General features: G+C 41.4%; 1 protein-coding gene across 1 annotated transcript; it reads left to right on the top strand.

Moving 5' to 3' along the window:
• Window positions 1-15,141: 15,141 nt before the first annotated feature.
• On the top strand, window positions 15,142-16,111 carry LOC311148536 (uncharacterized protein). Its single transcript, XM_084185517.1, has 2 exons — window positions 15,142-15,257; window positions 15,466-16,111. The coding sequence occupies exons 1-2, from the start codon at window positions 15,173-15,175 to the stop codon at window positions 15,825-15,827; spliced, it is 447 nt and encodes a 148-aa protein (XP_084041643.1). The 5' UTR covers window positions 15,142-15,172; the 3' UTR covers window positions 15,828-16,111.
• The last annotated feature ends 1,154 nt before the right edge of the window (window positions 16,112-17,265 follow it).

Here is a 17,265-nt window from a genome sequence, read left to right as displayed (position 1 = left end):
ATGCTAATGTTAACAAGCTGGCCTGGCATATCGTTGCCCATGAAAGGAAGTTAGGCTAGCGAGCAAGTACAGTTGCATACAAAAGTATGTGGACACCCCTTCAAATTAGCGGATTCGGCTATTTCAGCCACACATTTTGCTGACAGGTGTAGAATATCGAGCACACAGCCATGACATCTCCATACACAAACATTGGCAGTAGAATGGCCTTACTGAAGAGCTCAGTGACTTTCAATGTGGCACCGTCATAGGATGCCACCTTTCCAACACGTCAGTTCGTAAAATGTCTGCCCTGCTAGAGCTGCCCCGGTCAGCTGTAAGTGCTGTTATTGTGAAGTGGAAACATCTAAGAGCAACAACGGCTCAGCCGCGAAGTGGTAGGACACACAAGCTCACAGAATGGGACCGCCGAATGCTGAAGCACGTACAAATCGTCTGTCCTCAGTTGCAACACTCACTAACGAGTTCCAAACGGCCCTTAGGAGCAATATCAGCACAATAACTGTTCTTCGGGAGGATCATGAAATGGGTTTCCATGCCCGAGCAGCCGCACACAAGCCTAAGATCACCATGCGCAATGCCCGGCGTCGGCTGGAGTGGTGTAAAGCTCGCCGCCATTGGACTCTGGAGCAGTGGAAACGCGTTCTCTGGAGTGATGAACAAATCTCAGTTTGGCGGATGCCAGGAGAACGCTACCTGCCCCAATGCATAGTGCCAAATGTAAAGTTTGGTGGAGGGGGAATAATGGTCTGGGGCTGTTGTTCATGGTTCGGGCTAGGCCCCTTAGTTCCAGTGAAGGGAAATCTCAATGCTACAGGATACAATGACATTCTAGACGATTCTGTGCTTCCAACTTTGTGGCAACAGTTTGGGGAAGGCCCTTTCCTGTTTCAGCATGACAATGCCCCCGTGCACAAAGCGAGGTCAATACTGAAATGGTTTGTCGAGATTGGTGTGGAAGAACTTGACTGGCCTGCACAGAGCCCTGACCTCAACCCCATATTTTTGTTCAGTGTACATCTTCGGCCATTGTAAGAAATATGCATTGTTAAAACACTCGTAAGGCTAGATTCCATCGCTATCAGGAAACCGGGCCCTGGATTGCAGGTGAAATGACATTAAAAGTATATGATGCAAGTGATCAATGCCATTCGAGATTCTGCACAGATTATTACAGCAATGGTGAAGATCTCCACAGACCTTCGATGACCTATGCACGCTATCTTGAACATGCACGCTTTATATGATTACATAAGAAATGTATAGGTATAGTAACCTCAAAACGTGGCCATGGATGTGTTGCTCATTTTAAGGTTGAATGTTACATTACTTTGTAAGATAGCCTTAACTTTAGGCTATTTACTGTATTACGAAAGTAACATTGAATTGTATTTGGTTGACAATTCACCCAAATATCAACATTTACAGTAGATATATCTACTGCTTGGATAGTTCCATCTGAGCCACTGGCTTAATCCCATTCTTGTCACTTTTATTTTTGGTTGAGTTGGAGACATGAATCCAACATATAATTTGTTAACACACCGGTGCGTCAATCTAAGTAACATAATAAAAAAATCCCCATCAAAATCCGTCAGTTTAAACTAGAGATACATTGCATGGGCTGCGTCTTAATCCACCGCATCCGCCAATGGCGGCCTTCCACATCTGCGGTGGAAATTGGCCAAACTACAGCGGTGTTTGTCAGACCATGAAACATTCCAAAAATGTCTCCTCGCGAAAACTTCTGTAGAGTCGGAACGGTTTGGCCTACAAACTAATATGGAAAGATGAGACTCTCATGATGGTGGTCTTCGTTTTGCAAGTGTCACGGGACTCATCTGAATGTAACCGGTAGTGGTTAAAAACATTGATGGAAGTATGGAGGTAGTTTTGTGCCTACCACAAAAAATGTGTAAAAATATAGATATTTCCTGAGCTTTCTTATATCTCCTAGATATAGGACAGACACTTCAAAACCTTATTCCTTATGATTTATTTTTGACTGTTATTTTTGCCATTTATTCAATGCATTTATATTGGCTATAGTAGTGAAGGCCAAATTCAATATGTTATCAAATACTTTTTTAATATATATATTTTTTTTTTACCTAAAGGGGTCCTAAAATTCTTAATCAAATAGCTAACAATTGGCCCAGCGTCGTCCAGGGTAGGGGAGGGAATGGCCGGCAGGGATGTAGCTCAGTTGATAGAGCATGGCGTTTGCAACGCCAGGGTTGTGGGTTTGATTCCCACGGGGGGCCAGTATAAAAAAAAAAATATGTATTCACTAACTGTAAGTCGCTCTGAATAAGAGCGTCTGCTAAATGACTAAAATGTAAATGTAAATGATCCATGGTATGACCATCTTAAAACAATTCCATATGTCAGCTTAGAACCCCCAAGGTTTTAACTTGTCAACAAGTTAATATGCTATTTATTGTATTTCTAAAGTGATATTGAATTCCATTTTGTCCACAAATTAATAATTGATATGTTGGATTCACATCTCCATCTCAACCAACAATCAAAGTTATAGAATAGGACTAAATCAAATGAAACTTTAAATACATTTTAAATCAAGTTTAATTTGATTTAGTCCTATTCTTTAACTCAGATTTTTGGTTGAGTTGGAGATGTGAATCCAATATATACATTTTTTATTTGTAGACAAACTGGAATTAAAGCCAGTGGCAGAGATGGAACTATCCAAGCAGAAGATACATCTCCTTCAAATTGTGATATCTGGTTGCGTTGACAACAAAACACAATTCAATATCACTATCATTAAAATGTCAAATCAACCAGAGCTTGAAACCCTAGGCCTATTGTATTGTCTATTTTTACTTGAATTCTGGGTTTAATTCAAACAATTGTTATTGATGACTTTGCAAATACTTTATAGGCCTAAATAGCATCATTGATGATTGATTAAGTATGGTCACATTTTATTTGCTCTGTTAAACCTTCCCTTTGGAATGACGTCGATAGCAACAGTGAATCTATTTAGTTTTTAAGTAGTGATCTCTCAACAATTATTCTCATGATAGCACATTGGTAATAGTCAGTGAAACATATCATAGCTGGGCTTGGTTAAAACCTTGGATGGGAGACCTAAGGGTAGCTGTAGATAAATTCATTCTCCAGCAGGAGGTGATACCCAGCCTAAAGTTTTTTGTTGTTGTTGTTTTTTACATTGTTTTAAAAAGGTACAAATTCAACATGTTTTATACAAAGTATGTTTAAAATTTGGTTACCATGATAACATAATCCTGTGGTCCTCTGTAGCTCAGCTGGTAGAGCACGGCGCTTGTAACGCCAAGGTAGTGGGTTCGATCCCCGGGACCACCCATACACAAAAAAAATGTATGCACGCATGACTGTAAGTCGCTTTGGATAAAAGCGTCTGCTAAATGGCATATTATTATTATAAATTTCACCTTCAAAACAACAGCTTACGTTGATTACTTTTTTTTTTATCCAATGTATTTTCCACATAGATTCCACGTCAAATTAAGTTGAAAGAACGTTGATTCAACCAGTTTGTGCCCAGTGGGATGCTGCTTATCCCAGTTTATGTATGATGTTCACAATGTCTGAAGCAATACATAATACCAAATGTTTTTGATGGAGCTTTTAGCTGCTTCTTTAACCTAATGATCTTTAACCTAACAGTTGCTAGTTAGTTGCATAGGGTAAGCCTACACTTAAATAATGGGATTCAATTTAGTATTTCATCTAATTACCATACCAGATAGGTCATTTTATGCTCTGAATGGGATATCAATATCAGGGTAATACCCCTGCTATATAAAGAGGTTAATCAAAAAGTAAATATAGTTATATTTTCTCCATCTCCCTAACAGCTCAATGAACATCATGGCCTGTGTAGACAGCAGCACAGTAACCTTGACTCCCCTTTTGTATCAGTCATCTATTATTAATACAACATGTTGTCAAGGAGAAAACCTGCTTGTACTCTTGCTTTCATCGTTGTAATTAACTGCCAATCACACGGCATGCCTTATAGATTTTTGACATTGACTATGACTACAATCCCAGTTTCTAACAGGGAGTATTTCTGAATTTCCCTCCTCCTGTCAGGGCCCATACTGGCTGACATATTTAAGAGATCCAGTCATTGGATATCTGACTAGTCTAAAGATAAATCGTTCACTTTACATTAACAATAGCTAGGTTTCCATCCAATTGGTGACAGATTTTCATGTGAATATGACCAACTCTGCATAAAGAAAATATACATATTTTCCTACCAGTGGTGTGTTTCCACCAAACTGACTTGTTGCAGATAAAAATCAGTGTGTGATGACGTAGTGGACACAAAATGTACTTTTCCACTTAAGTTTTCATGTACCGAATAAAAATCTAATGTTCAATGTGTTTCCATCGCATTTTCAACTCTACCGATAGTTTTGTCACAAAAACTGTTGTGTTAAATAGCAAATGTACTTACTCTGGTCTTGGCAAGTGCGCTCTAGCCAACAGCTAGCAGATAGAGTGAAGGTAGGCTAGTCTACATGCATAGCCGCTGGAAGATGTTTGGGGTGCAGAATTTATTTATTTTGCCCGCGCTACAGACTGCTAAATCGGTCCGCTAATACAGGAATAGTAAAGGCCCAGTGCACTACTTTTTATATATTTTTTTTATTGATATTGTTTTATTATTCAGCTTTATTTTTCAGGGGGTGCTGCAGAAACCTCAGCCCCCCTACTTCCTGCAGCTACTGTGGGGAGAACAAGTATTTGATAACCTGCAAAACCGACAGTGTTTCCTACTTACAAAGCATGTAGAGGTCTGTAATTTTTATCATAGGTACACTTCAACTGTAAGAGATGGAATCTAATTGTATGATTTTTAAGTAATTAATTTGCATTTTATTGCATGACATAAGTATTTGATCACCTACCAACCAGTAAGAATTCCGGCTCTCACAGACCTGTTAGTTTTTCTTTAAGAAGCCCTCCTGTTCTCCACTCATTACCTGTATTAACTGCACCTGTTTGAACTCGTTACCTGTATAAAAGACACCTGTCCACACACTCAAACAGACTCCAACCTCTCCACAATGGCCAAGACCAGAGAGCTGTGTAAGGACATCAGGGATAAAATTGTAGACCTGCACAAGGCTGGGATGGGCTACAGGACAATAGGCAAGCAGCTTGGTGAGAAGGCAACAACTGTTGGCGCAATTATTAGAAAATGGAAGAAGTTCAAGATGACGGTCAATCACCCTCGGTCTGGGGCTCCATGCAAGATCTCACCTCGTGGGGCATCAATGATCATGAGGAAGGTGAGGGATACGCCCAGAACTACACGGCAGGACCTGGTCAATGACCTGAAGAGAGCTGGGACCACAGTCTCAAAGAAAACCATTAGTAAAACACTACGCCGTCATGGATTAAAATCCTGCAGCGCACGCGAGGTCCCCGTGCTCAAGCCAGTGCATGTCCAGGCCCGTCTGAAGTTTGCCAATGACCATCTGGATGATCCAGAGGAGGAATGGGAGAAGGTCATGTGGTCTGATGAGACAAAAATAGAGCTTTTCGGTCTAAACTCCACTCGCCGTGTTTGGAGGAAGAAGAAGGATGAGTACAACCCCAAGAACACCATCCCAACCGTGAAGCATGGAGGTGGAAACATCATTCTTTGTGGATGCTTTTCTGCAAAGGGGACAGGACGACTGCACCATATTGAGGGGAGGATGGATGGGGCCATGTATCGCGAGATCTTGGCCAACAACCTCCTTCCCTCAGTAAGAGCATTGAAGATGGGTCGTGGCTGGGTCTTCCAGCATGACAACGACCCGAAACACACAGCCAGGGCAACTAAGGAGTGGCTCCATAAGAAGCATCTCAAGGTCCTGGAGTGGCCTAGCCAGTCTCCAAACCTGAACCCAATAGAAAATCTTTGGAGGGAGCTGAAAGTCCGTATTGCCCAGCAACAGCCCCGAAACCTGAAGGATCTGGAGAAGGTCTGTATGGAGGAGTGGGCCAAAATCCCTGCTGCAGTGTGTGCAAACCTGGTCAAGACCTATAGGAAACGTATGATCTCTGTAATTGCAAACAAAGGTTTCTGTACCAAATATTAAGTTCTGCTTTTCTGATGTATCAAATACTTATGTCATGCAATAAAATGCAAATTAATTACTTAAAAATCATACAATGTGATATTCTCCATTTTTGTTTTAGATTCCGTCTCTCACAGTTGAAGTGTACCTATGATAAAAATGACAGACCTCTACATGCTTTGTAAGTAGGAAAACCTGCAAAATCGGCAGTGTATCAAATACTTGTTCTCCCCACTGTATGTCTACATGATAAGATTATGGATGAGCGAGAATGTTTTTATTTGTCAAAACGGCAGTCAAGCATCGATCATCATGCCACCAGAATAAGACCCTCAACATTTATTGGAAAGGAGCATCAAGCCCTTTCCTGTGCGAGCCAGGCCTAATCGCCCAACATCAGTGCCCGACCTCACTAATGCTCGTGGCTGAATGGAAGCAAGTCCCCGCAGCAATGTTCCAACATCTAGTGGAAAGCCTTACCAGAAGAGTGGAGGTTGTTATAGCAGCAAAGGGGGGACCAACTCCATATTAATGCCCATGATTTTGGAATGAGATGTTCAACGAGCAGGTGTCCACATACCTTTGCTCATGTGAGTTGAGCTGAGTTGTGAGTTGAGCTAAACCAATGTGGTGGAATGTATTTTTGCGACGGCTGTTCGAGGCAACAAACTTGGATGACGCTACTTTGTAACCGTTTAAACAATGTTTAAACATAACTGAAACAAAGTAACGTCGATTAGAAACATGTCTCGACTCTTGATAATTCAACCCGTGACACTAGCGACGTCGGAAAATGGCTGCTAGACAAATCATTTTCGACAGGCTGAGTTGTGTTCGCAATTCCTGGCCTGGGCCGAACCGTGTTAGCGTTCTGTTTTGGTGTTGATTTAGTAGAGGCCTGTAACTGAAATACCTGAAGATCACTCAGGTCGTCCTTCCTATTCATTCGAACAGTTTTTCCTGTTTGTTGGTGTGTTTTGTTGTGATTCTGAAGAGTAAAAGGTAAATGTTTTTATGTAGACCTCATACACCACAAGGAATTCTGAGTCTTGATCTGAATTGATGAAATTAGTGTCGAAGGTCGGTGTGTTGTCTTTCCTCCTCAGCTGATAAAGCAATGGGAGGGAGTTTTTGATAACAACATGCATGCTGTGCACGGACACCTTTATTTTTAAATTAACCTATCAACTGTCAGTGGGTAGATGCTGTATCCGCAATAAGAAGCCTGTGAGTCCTAACTCACCCCAAGAGCCTGGATTCATGTTTATAAGTCTACGGTTGGTGCAGGGTAGTGACAACATGTTATAGGTCCCGGCCTACCAATAAGAGCACAGTTATTCATTAAATAAATTACAATTCAGTTTGAGTGCCTGTAAAGGTATCTGGGTGGATACATGGTTCCATTGGAAATAGAATAGAGGAGAGATTACAAGTCTATAGAGAATTCATTCACTATAGAGAATCTGAGTGAGTTGAGGAAAAATAGCAGAGGAATGCAGCAGCCAGGGACAGACCCGGGGAGAAAATGCCACAGTATAGAAAGACCTGGCCATCATGTCTGTGTCACCAGTATGAGAGCAGTTTGGATAGTCAGACAGGTGAGATTAAATGCTAATATACTTGATAAAGTGTCAGAGACTAGTGAAGGTCTCAGTGATGTGACCAGACAGCATGGTCCACAGAGACCAGTCATGAGCCACCTCCTTAGTCCTGACCTGTAGCCATGTTAATAAGATAACCTGAAATGACTAGAGAGTGAGACAAGCATGGTCATCATTCAATAGCCCCTGTATCTGTTGCACATTTTGGAGTAATGCAAATATACACCTTGGTTTACCTCAAGCACGTCTCTAGTTGAGCTAGTTGGGACTGTATCGACAGTGGCCTATTGGGGGGGGGGGGGGGGGGGGGGGCATGGAGCATGGAAATCTGTTTAGTACGAGCATGGAAATCTGTTTTGTTTTCCTCATCTGATCTCCAGGGAGAGAGAGCTGTTGACATCCACTCTTTTGTTTCAATACGAACCCCACCCCAACTCTGCATAAACAACCATCAATGAGTTCAGGAAAAGAGCCTGCCACCAAATTACGACATATGCCTCTGGGCTCCATAATATTAAAGTGAGGGAGCAAAACAACAGAGATGATGGAGAGGGCTAAAAGATAAGGCAGTAAATTAATAATGGGTAGAATGTCTTGAAGAAGTAGGTGAAGGGATGATGGAAAGGAGGTGAAAGGTCACAGAGAAGAGAGGGAGGGTTGGGGAGCAAGAGAAAGGGAGGGAGGATTAGCTGTGTGTTTTGAATGGTATGTTACATAAGCATCTCTGTCACTACTACCATACTCCAACCTTGCCTGAAATGGAAATCTGTTTAGTACGAGCATGGAAATCTGTTTTGTTTTCCTCATCTGATCTCCAGGGAGAGAGAGCTGTTGACATCCACTCTTTTGTTTCAATACGAACCCCACCCCAACTCTGCATAAACAACCATCAATGAGTTCAGGAAAAGAGCCTGCCACCAAATTACGACATATGCCTCTGGGCTCCATAATATTAAAGTGAGGGAGCAAAACAACAGAGATGATGGAGAGGGCTAAAAGATAAGGCAGTAAATTAATAATGGGTAGAATGTCTTGAAGAAGTAGGTGAAGGGATGATGGAAAGGAGGTGAAAGGTCACAGAGAAGAGAGGGAGGGTTGGGGAGCAAGAGAAAGGGAGGGAGGATTAGCTGTGTGTTTTGAATGGTATGTTACATAAGCATCTCTGTCACTACTACCATACTCCAACCTTGCCTGGGCGGCAGGTAGCTTAGTGGTTAAGAGCGTTTTGCCAGTAACCAAAAGGTCGCTGGTTCTAATCCCCGTGCCGACTAGGTGAAAAATCTGTCTATGTGCCCTTGAGCAAGGCACTTAACCCTAATTACTCCTGTAAGTTGCTCTGGATAAGAGCGTCTGCTAAATGACAAAAAAATGTAATAAATAAAAAATCAACAGAACACACCACAGCTGTATTGTGACTGAGCAGCACTCTATTTGAATCAAACACCATTTGGCTTTGTTGTGTTGGAGGGATTTATTTGAACAATAAGGAGGATTATTGTGGTCCTCTGTAGCTCAATTGGTAGAGCATGGCGCTTGTAACGCCAGGGTAGTGGGTTCGATCCCCGGGACCACCCATACGTAAAAATGTATGCACACATGACTGTAAGTCGCTTTGGATAAAAGCGTCTGCTAAATGGCATTATTATTATTATTATGTAGTGTATCTTATTTCATTTGTAGCCTAATTTAAACTGCATGGTTTCCCAAGTCGTAGTGGGAGGACCACACACCATGTTATCGCTTGACTCCAAGTTTACTTCAAAATAATGGTTATTATATCAATTTGCGCCTAAAGGTGTTTCCACTGCCATTTCTTGCATAATTAATTTTAGACATAAAAAGATCCCACTATGTCGAAGGAACAAATTATCTGTCGGCATTTATAAAATTGTACCGAAACTTCCTGTTTCCATCACAGCAGTCGTGATTTTATTTTGTACGGTATGACTTTACTCGCAGAAAAACTGTGGATAGAAATGTGGTTAGTGTAAAAATAGAGAAGATACCTTTTTACTCCGAACGTGATTATATCACTCCTATTTCGCTGAAGGTTTCATGGTCCTTTATGGTTATAGGAAAACTATTGAGATCACCTTTACCCAAAAACCTGTACGGAGTCAATGGAGAATCAGTTCCATTAAAACAAGAAGCGCAGAATGTCAAACTGACAGATGTCTGCATCTCACACCTCTCATAGAGAGGGAGAGAGGATTCACTGGGAGAGAGGATTGCAGTGGAGAAGGCATTGCACTATGGAGACATGAGGATCCAAGAAGGTAATACAGAAAACGTAATCCTCTTTTTCATGTGTGCACTCATCCAACTCATGACACTTAAGAGTGCAGTAAGAGTCATCCAGATGCCTTCTAAAAGAGGGAAGAACAGACAGAGAGACAAAAATCATGCATTTACTTGTAGTAAATCAAGACCAACACCAAGGTTCAGGTAAGTCCGGGTTTCTTCTCCATGCTACTGTTGCCCCTGGCTGTGCACCGAGTGGAAAAACATCTCACTTAGTTCAATGCCAATAAGCATTTATCTCAGGTGGAAAAGGAGGGGCACTTGGGATAGCTCAGATCAGGGCTGAGAGAGAGAGAGAGAGAGAGAGAGAGATAAGTCTGGCCTGAGGGTTTACTTTGTCAAGCCTCCCCAGGCTCTGTCCTGACAGTTCTGATAAGAAAGGGCAGCTTTATGTACCTCAGCATTGTTTGCTGCTTTATTGTCACTCCAGGCGAAGAGGGGGAGAGGAACAAAACCGTTTCCAGAGATGAAATGCTCTTCCTCCCCTTAGACCAGGTTAAGGAGACCCGGGAACACTTTTTGCCCATCAGCGATAACACCTGCAGGCAGGGAGAGAAGAAACTCACTGAACTGTGTACTCAAAATGCCAACCCTCATTTTCAAGTTTGATCTCAATGCTATAGTTATGAATCATAATTCAAACCAAGGAGGAAAGGTTGCTTCTGCATTCCATAATAGTATGATGGTGCTGTGACTTGCTGCACTAAAAATGTTAGCTTGCGATACGGGATGAGTATTCTTTATGTTGTTGATCAAATTACTCAATGGTTATTGGCATTACAATACATTTCTGACCAAAACATAATGATTTTGTTATTCCTAGGTCATACTGTAAGAATCATAATTTTGCCTTCCTAGAATATATTGTACTGTGCTATATAGGAATCCCTTTATAAAGGAAATGCAGATCAATCAACCAGGCTTCTGTTTCATCTGTCATGCTTTGGACTATGGCTGGGGATTTGTTCATTACTCAGGTACAGATGTAGGATCTTCATTTGAGCCAGTTTGCTACAACAGGAAAATAATCCTGCAGCAACCGTTATGTGAATTATTATATGGATTTTTAAAACTCAAACACACTACAAGTTTACAAATTCTCAGCAACAAAAAGGTGATCAAATTAAGATCCCACATCTATCTGTACACTGCTCAGCACAGTGACACATCAAAGGGAAATGGCTCTGAAGGTTTGGAGTCTCTTTCCTTTGTATTCAACCTGTGAGGAAGAGGCTTGTTTATACCCCAGAAGAATACCTGCTGAATGCAGTGCTGACGTCTGTATAGACTACACTGAATAAGAAGCACTGTGCTGTACTCTGTCACATATATTGAAAAACAGAGAGATGTCTGAGATCTGACAACACTACTTTAACACAAGCTAGCATCTTTATTTACACCAATTTGTCTCTCAAGAGACAGTGTAAGACTGGATGGAAATGTGACACCTCTATCTGAACCTCTCCCCTCCTCCTCACCAAAAACACTCCAAGTGTAAGCTTTCTCAATATTCAACCAATGCACACTTGTCCTCATTTGCACCTGGTTCTGGTTCCTCTGGTGTGGCTGTGTTGCGTTGATTCACACCAGTGTCTAGAGATGTCAGTTGGCTTCACCTTGTGAGGAGTCTTTAATGCTGTGATAGAGCCTGCGCTAGGACCAAGCTGTTTAAGACCGATTCTGTTTGCCTGTTATCTTAGCTAGAATTCAGAGCCAGCTTCACAGCACCCTGACTGACAAACATTGGCTGTTTCACAAGACAAATAAAAGGCAGATGAGATTTGCTAACTGTGTACAGACTGCATTAAATAAGTTTGCTAAAGAAGGTTGCTATGGTGTAAAAACTCAAAAATCCAAGACATGCTGCAACCCATTGCCCATTATGTTAATTCAAATGTTGACAGATATTTTATATCCTGTCTTTATCCAGTTGGCAAGTATGGAAATATGCCCAGATAGCTGTGGTCTTAAGCAATCGTCAGTACTATAATTTAATTGACAAATGCAGTACATTCTTGGGCAAGTTATGACACTGCAGACGGGTTACCGGTAGACTCCTTATGCTAAAACTGTCTGTTGCAATTACATATAACTGAGTTTTTAATTTAATGTATACATTTCTCCATATTGATGTTCACTCATTTTGACAAAGGCAACTCATAACTACTACCACTGTGATGTCACATGGTCAAAGTGTCATGTGTAACTCCCCACCCATCCCAGATGAATGAGTCAGGGAGTGAGTAATTAAGGGGTGGGTTATCATCACTGGCCATGTGAATGTCCCTCAGGGCACTGATAAGGCTCTACAAGCCCTCCTTTTTATGATTAAGGCCCTAGTTCCCTCACACAGGTAGGAAAAAGGACAGTGTTTCACAACCCTGATCTGTGATAAAGATAGGCTAATCACTATGAAATCTGAGCACATTCATGATTATCTTCCCCATAGGATTCTCATTGACAGAGTCACCACCACAGTCAAAAACATTTATGAGGAAGGCCATGCTCTAATTCCCTCCCAAATCACTAAAGGGCCATCATGGTGATTTTGGCCCGTCTCTTTTGAAGGGTAATACTTTTATTAGTGCTGCTATCAATGAAGTTAAAGATTTGTCCTCTGTAGCTCAGCTGGTAGCTCAGCTGGTAGAGCACGGCGCCTGTAACGCCAAGGTAGTGGGTTCGATCCCCGGGACCACCCATACACAAAAATTTTATGCACGCATGACTGTAAGTCGCTTTGGATAAAAGCGTCTGCTAAATGGCATATTATTATTTGAATGCAGCCACTAAGTGGAAGTTGACTTTCTGCCTTTCATACAGCAGCAGGCCAATTGTAATGCTGCGATGATTTTATATAGTCTGTAATTACCGCTGAAAGCCTATATGACTGTTGGAGGTTAATGCATTCTCTGGCAAAATCCAGGAGACCTTTGATTATATCTGCATGATTAAACAGCAAAGTGTTTCCATAAAATGACCAAGATAAATACTGGAGTCGCATTAGGCTCATTTAAAAATCTAATCAACATGGCAATAAAAGTTGTTCGGTTTCCTTTCAGATTTTTTTATGAGATTCATGAAACAAAAGGAAGTGTGAAAGGTCAATAATAACTGTGAAAGAATTCATTGTGAAGGTAAACTTGAGACTTATGAAGACTTCAGAAGCGGTAAAACTCTCAATCTGAGGGGGATACAGTATGTAATTCAACTGTAGGAATAGATTGTAGCTCAATCGCTCTTCACTCTGACAACAGCATGTCTTTCAGTGACTCAAGGACAATTAAAATACCCTTAGTTTGTCAAGATGTGTCGGGGGAACTACATTTCAATCTATTTCAATACAAGTGGGTGGACAGATGCTATAGTCGATTTCTCTGAGAGGGGGTGTATTGCATAGTGACAGAAAAGCCAGAGACAAGAAGAAATGATTAATAAGTGAGAGTTAAGCAACTTTGACCTTCAAGACAGACTTCAACTAACATTGTTTTTGTCTGGTCCAAATTCAGTATCCTATAATTCCATATGAGGATTCTAAGGGAATTTGAGAAATGTTTATGGGGGAAATAAAAGACAAGTTTGAGGGTTGGGTATTTGGGTGTTCTAGTATCACTCCAGATGTTATTCTTGGACAAAAGTAAACTAATGATATCTACAGTAATACCAAGGAAGTTTCAATAAATATTCAAGAGATGGAAAATAGTAGAAGCAAGGTCATAAAACACAAAAGTATGAAATGTATGGAATTCAAGGGCAACATTTTACAATAAGATGCCCTTTATGTCATGAATAAAGGTTGAGAAGAAGGGGAAATACAGTAGTAATTATTGTCTGTTTACTGAAATAAACAAGAAATAGAACATCATTTCCATATAAGGTAATAAACCAAACATGGAGTGAATAAAATAACTAGAGGGCTTTTCAGATGACTGACAAAAGTGAAACTGAAAGGTAATCTGAAACTGCTCGCCTTTGTCCTAACAATCAGCATAGTTCCTCACTCAAACCAGAGCGAAAAGGGCAGTCAGCACATGTTCTAGTGCAAACCTGACATTAGGCATGAAAACAAACCCAGAGGAACCATCCATGTTATCGCACAATTGAGATGAGACACTCTGGCTCAGAAATGTGCGAGACCTAAACACAGCTTGAGGTTAGTTCAAGTGCTTTAAATCTGTATGAGTAAACCACTCACAGGAAAAGAGAGTCAGGAAGTCATAAACAGTGAAGACTGTGATTTTAAGAGCTGTAACAAGATGGTGAGTAGTGCTGCTATAATATCTTTCAGAAACTAACACTGTGCTTTGGATTGGATCCTCTCTCTCTCTCTTTAGAGCCATGTGTTTGAGCTGTGAACTGTGCCGTCTGGAGTAACTCATGTCAATTTAAATGCAGATGAAACAGAGAAAAACAGAGGTCCTTTTTGGCTGGGTCTTAGCCTTCTGGCTCTCTTCAGTTGTCAACAGTGAAAGTAAGTGGTTGTTAACATTGTGAGACAGTGCACAAAAACATATTTTGGCTGTTTTTTACCAGGCAAAAAAGCTGCTTAAGGGAACAATTGTTTGTCTTTTAGTAAGGATGTGTCACATCCAGCAAATACAGAAAGTACAGACATATTCCAAATAATATTGGATAAGATCCTGCTATAAAACAGGCATTTCTAAGTATTATAAAGTACAAAGCATTTTTTGTGTCTGGGATTGTTTCAAAAGATCCATGCTGTCTGGCTAGGACCTTGATAAAGAGAAAGATGCAATCTGTAGTATTCACCTTGAGAAGACCTGAGTAGAGATGATCTGCTTTCTACAGAAACAAAATGTCTTTAAGTTCTCACAACTCCTTCTTCTCTAGCTGAACTGGCTATGGCCACAATATAGATACAGTGTGCGTAAGCATGGAAAGCTTCCAAAACCTGGAGATATAACAGTTTTCCTCTCTATCCATCCAGTCACAGATAAAGTGGAGCTGAGAACCAGTGCTGAGGTAAAGGCTCAGTGTGATCAGAATGTGGCCCTGCAGTGTGACATCATCTCATCGAGGCCACTCAAGATCATTCTCTTTTCCTGGGTAGACTCAAGGGAAATGAAAGAGCTGTGTGTGGTCAATGCCACTGGTGTATTCCCCTCTCCTGGGGTCCTGTGTGACAACACAAACAACAGCCTCACACTCACTTTGACTCAGGTGATGCCGTCCAGTCAGAGTAACTACGTCTGCAAACTGCGCTCCAACCTATCGATCACAGCTGCCAGTACCACTGTGACACTGCAAGGTTTGTATACTGTATAGGAATAATGCTCATATAAAACTAATGATGATGCTGTTGTAGGATGGGAGCAATTGCAACAATGACACATATAGGCAAGTCAGACAAATATTACACAAATATGGCAATTAAATTGTTAAAGACGCACTCCAGCTATGTGAATGTTACTTGAGAATTACTCAATACTCATCCTATTTTTCCCTCAACATTGCAGAGTGCCTAAGGACATCTGAGCACAAAGTATTCCAGAATGAGTCTCAGGTTGAGTGCCAGTTCTTTGGAGTTTACCCAGAAGGCACAGTACACTGGTTCCTGGGCTCTGAGAATATAACAGAGTCCGCCAGCACAGAAAGCCAGCAGGATGAAGAGGGGCTGTTTGATATAAGGAGTACCCTTCCTACCCAGGCTGGGACTGAGCCTTACAACTGCTCCCTGTGGATACCTAGTAGTGGAACCTACAGCTCTCACAAACTGCTGCCCTACTCCAGAGGGGAGGATCGTATCTCTTCAGGGACAAGGACTAGGAGCAGACTGATGTGGGTCTTCATCCTGGTTGGACTCATACTCATAACATAGGACTACTCATGGGAAGGTCAGGAGGTTTTTTACTGAACATGGGACGTCGAACTACAGTAGGGCAAAGGGCTTTCCTGGTCAGGGCACATCTACACAGGATGGACCAGGGCCTTTCTCTCACTGAGTGAAGATAAATCAAACCTGGACTGCCATGGCCAAAGTGGATATACAGTATGTTAACTTTTTATACTGAGAAGCAAAATATCAAACAAATTACAATAAATACAATTGCATTTTAAACTGAAAATCACTGTTCATTGAGATTTGAGAATACTTTAAGAAGTATTCATCCATTCTCATCTTGTTCATCCTTTGTCTTCAACGTTGTACGCTTGCTTCAATTGCATTGCATACAGTGGGGAAAAAAAGTATTTAGTCAGCCACCAATTGTGCAAGTTCTCCCACTTAAAAAGATGAGAGAGGCCTGTAATTTTCATCATAGGTACACGTCAACTATGACAGACAAAATGAGAAAAAAAAATCCAGAAGATCACATTGTAGGATTTTTAATGAATTGATTTGCAAATTATGGTGGAAAATAAGTATTTGGTCACCTACAAACAAGCAAGATTTCTGGCTCTCACAGACCTGTAACTTCTTCTTTAAGAGGCTCTTATGTCCTCCACTCGTTACCTGTATTAATGGCACCTGTTTGAACTTGTTATCAGTATAAAAGACACCTGTCCACAACCTCAAACAGTCACACTCCAAACTCCACTATGGCCAAGACCAAAGAGCTGTCAAAGGACACCAGGAACAAAATTGTAGACCTGCACCAGGCTGGGAAGACAGAATCTGCAATAGGTAAGCAGCTTGGTTTGAAGAAATCAACTGTGGGAGCAAATATTAGGAAATGGAAGACATACAAGACCACTGATAATCTCCCTCGATCTGGGGCTCCACGCAAAATCTCACCCCGTGGAGTCAAAATGATCACAAGAACGGTGAGCAAAAATCCCAGAACCACACGGGGGGACCTAGTGAATGACCTGCAGAGAGCTGGGACCAAAGTAACAAAGCCTACCATCAGTAACACACTACGCCGCCAGGGACTCAAATCCTGCAATGCCAGACGTGTCCCCCTGCTTAAGCCAGTACATGTCCAGGCCCGTCTGAAGTTTGCTAGAGTACATCCAGAAGAGGATTGGGAGAATGTCATATGGTCAGATGAAACCAAAATATAACTTTTTGGTAAAAACTCAACTCGTCGTGTTTGGAGGACATAGAATGCTGAGTTGCATCCAAAGAACACCATACCTACTGTGAAGCATGGGGGTGGAAACATCATGCTTTGGGGCTGTTTTTCTGCAAAGGGACCAGGACGACTGATCCGTGTAAAGGAAAGAATGAATGGGGCCATGTATCGTGAGATTTTGAGTGAAAACCTCCTTCCATCAGCAAGGGCATTGAAGATGAAACGTGGCTGGGTCTTTCAGCA

This window comes from Coregonus lavaretus, assembly GCF_964263955.1.
Source record: "Coregonus lavaretus genome assembly, chromosome: 2".
In the NCBI taxonomy this organism is placed as follows: Eukaryota; Metazoa; Chordata; class Actinopteri; order Salmoniformes; family Salmonidae; genus Coregonus; species Coregonus lavaretus.
Note: the sequence above shows the minus strand (reverse complement) of the source record. Positions and strands in the feature narration are given on the sequence as shown.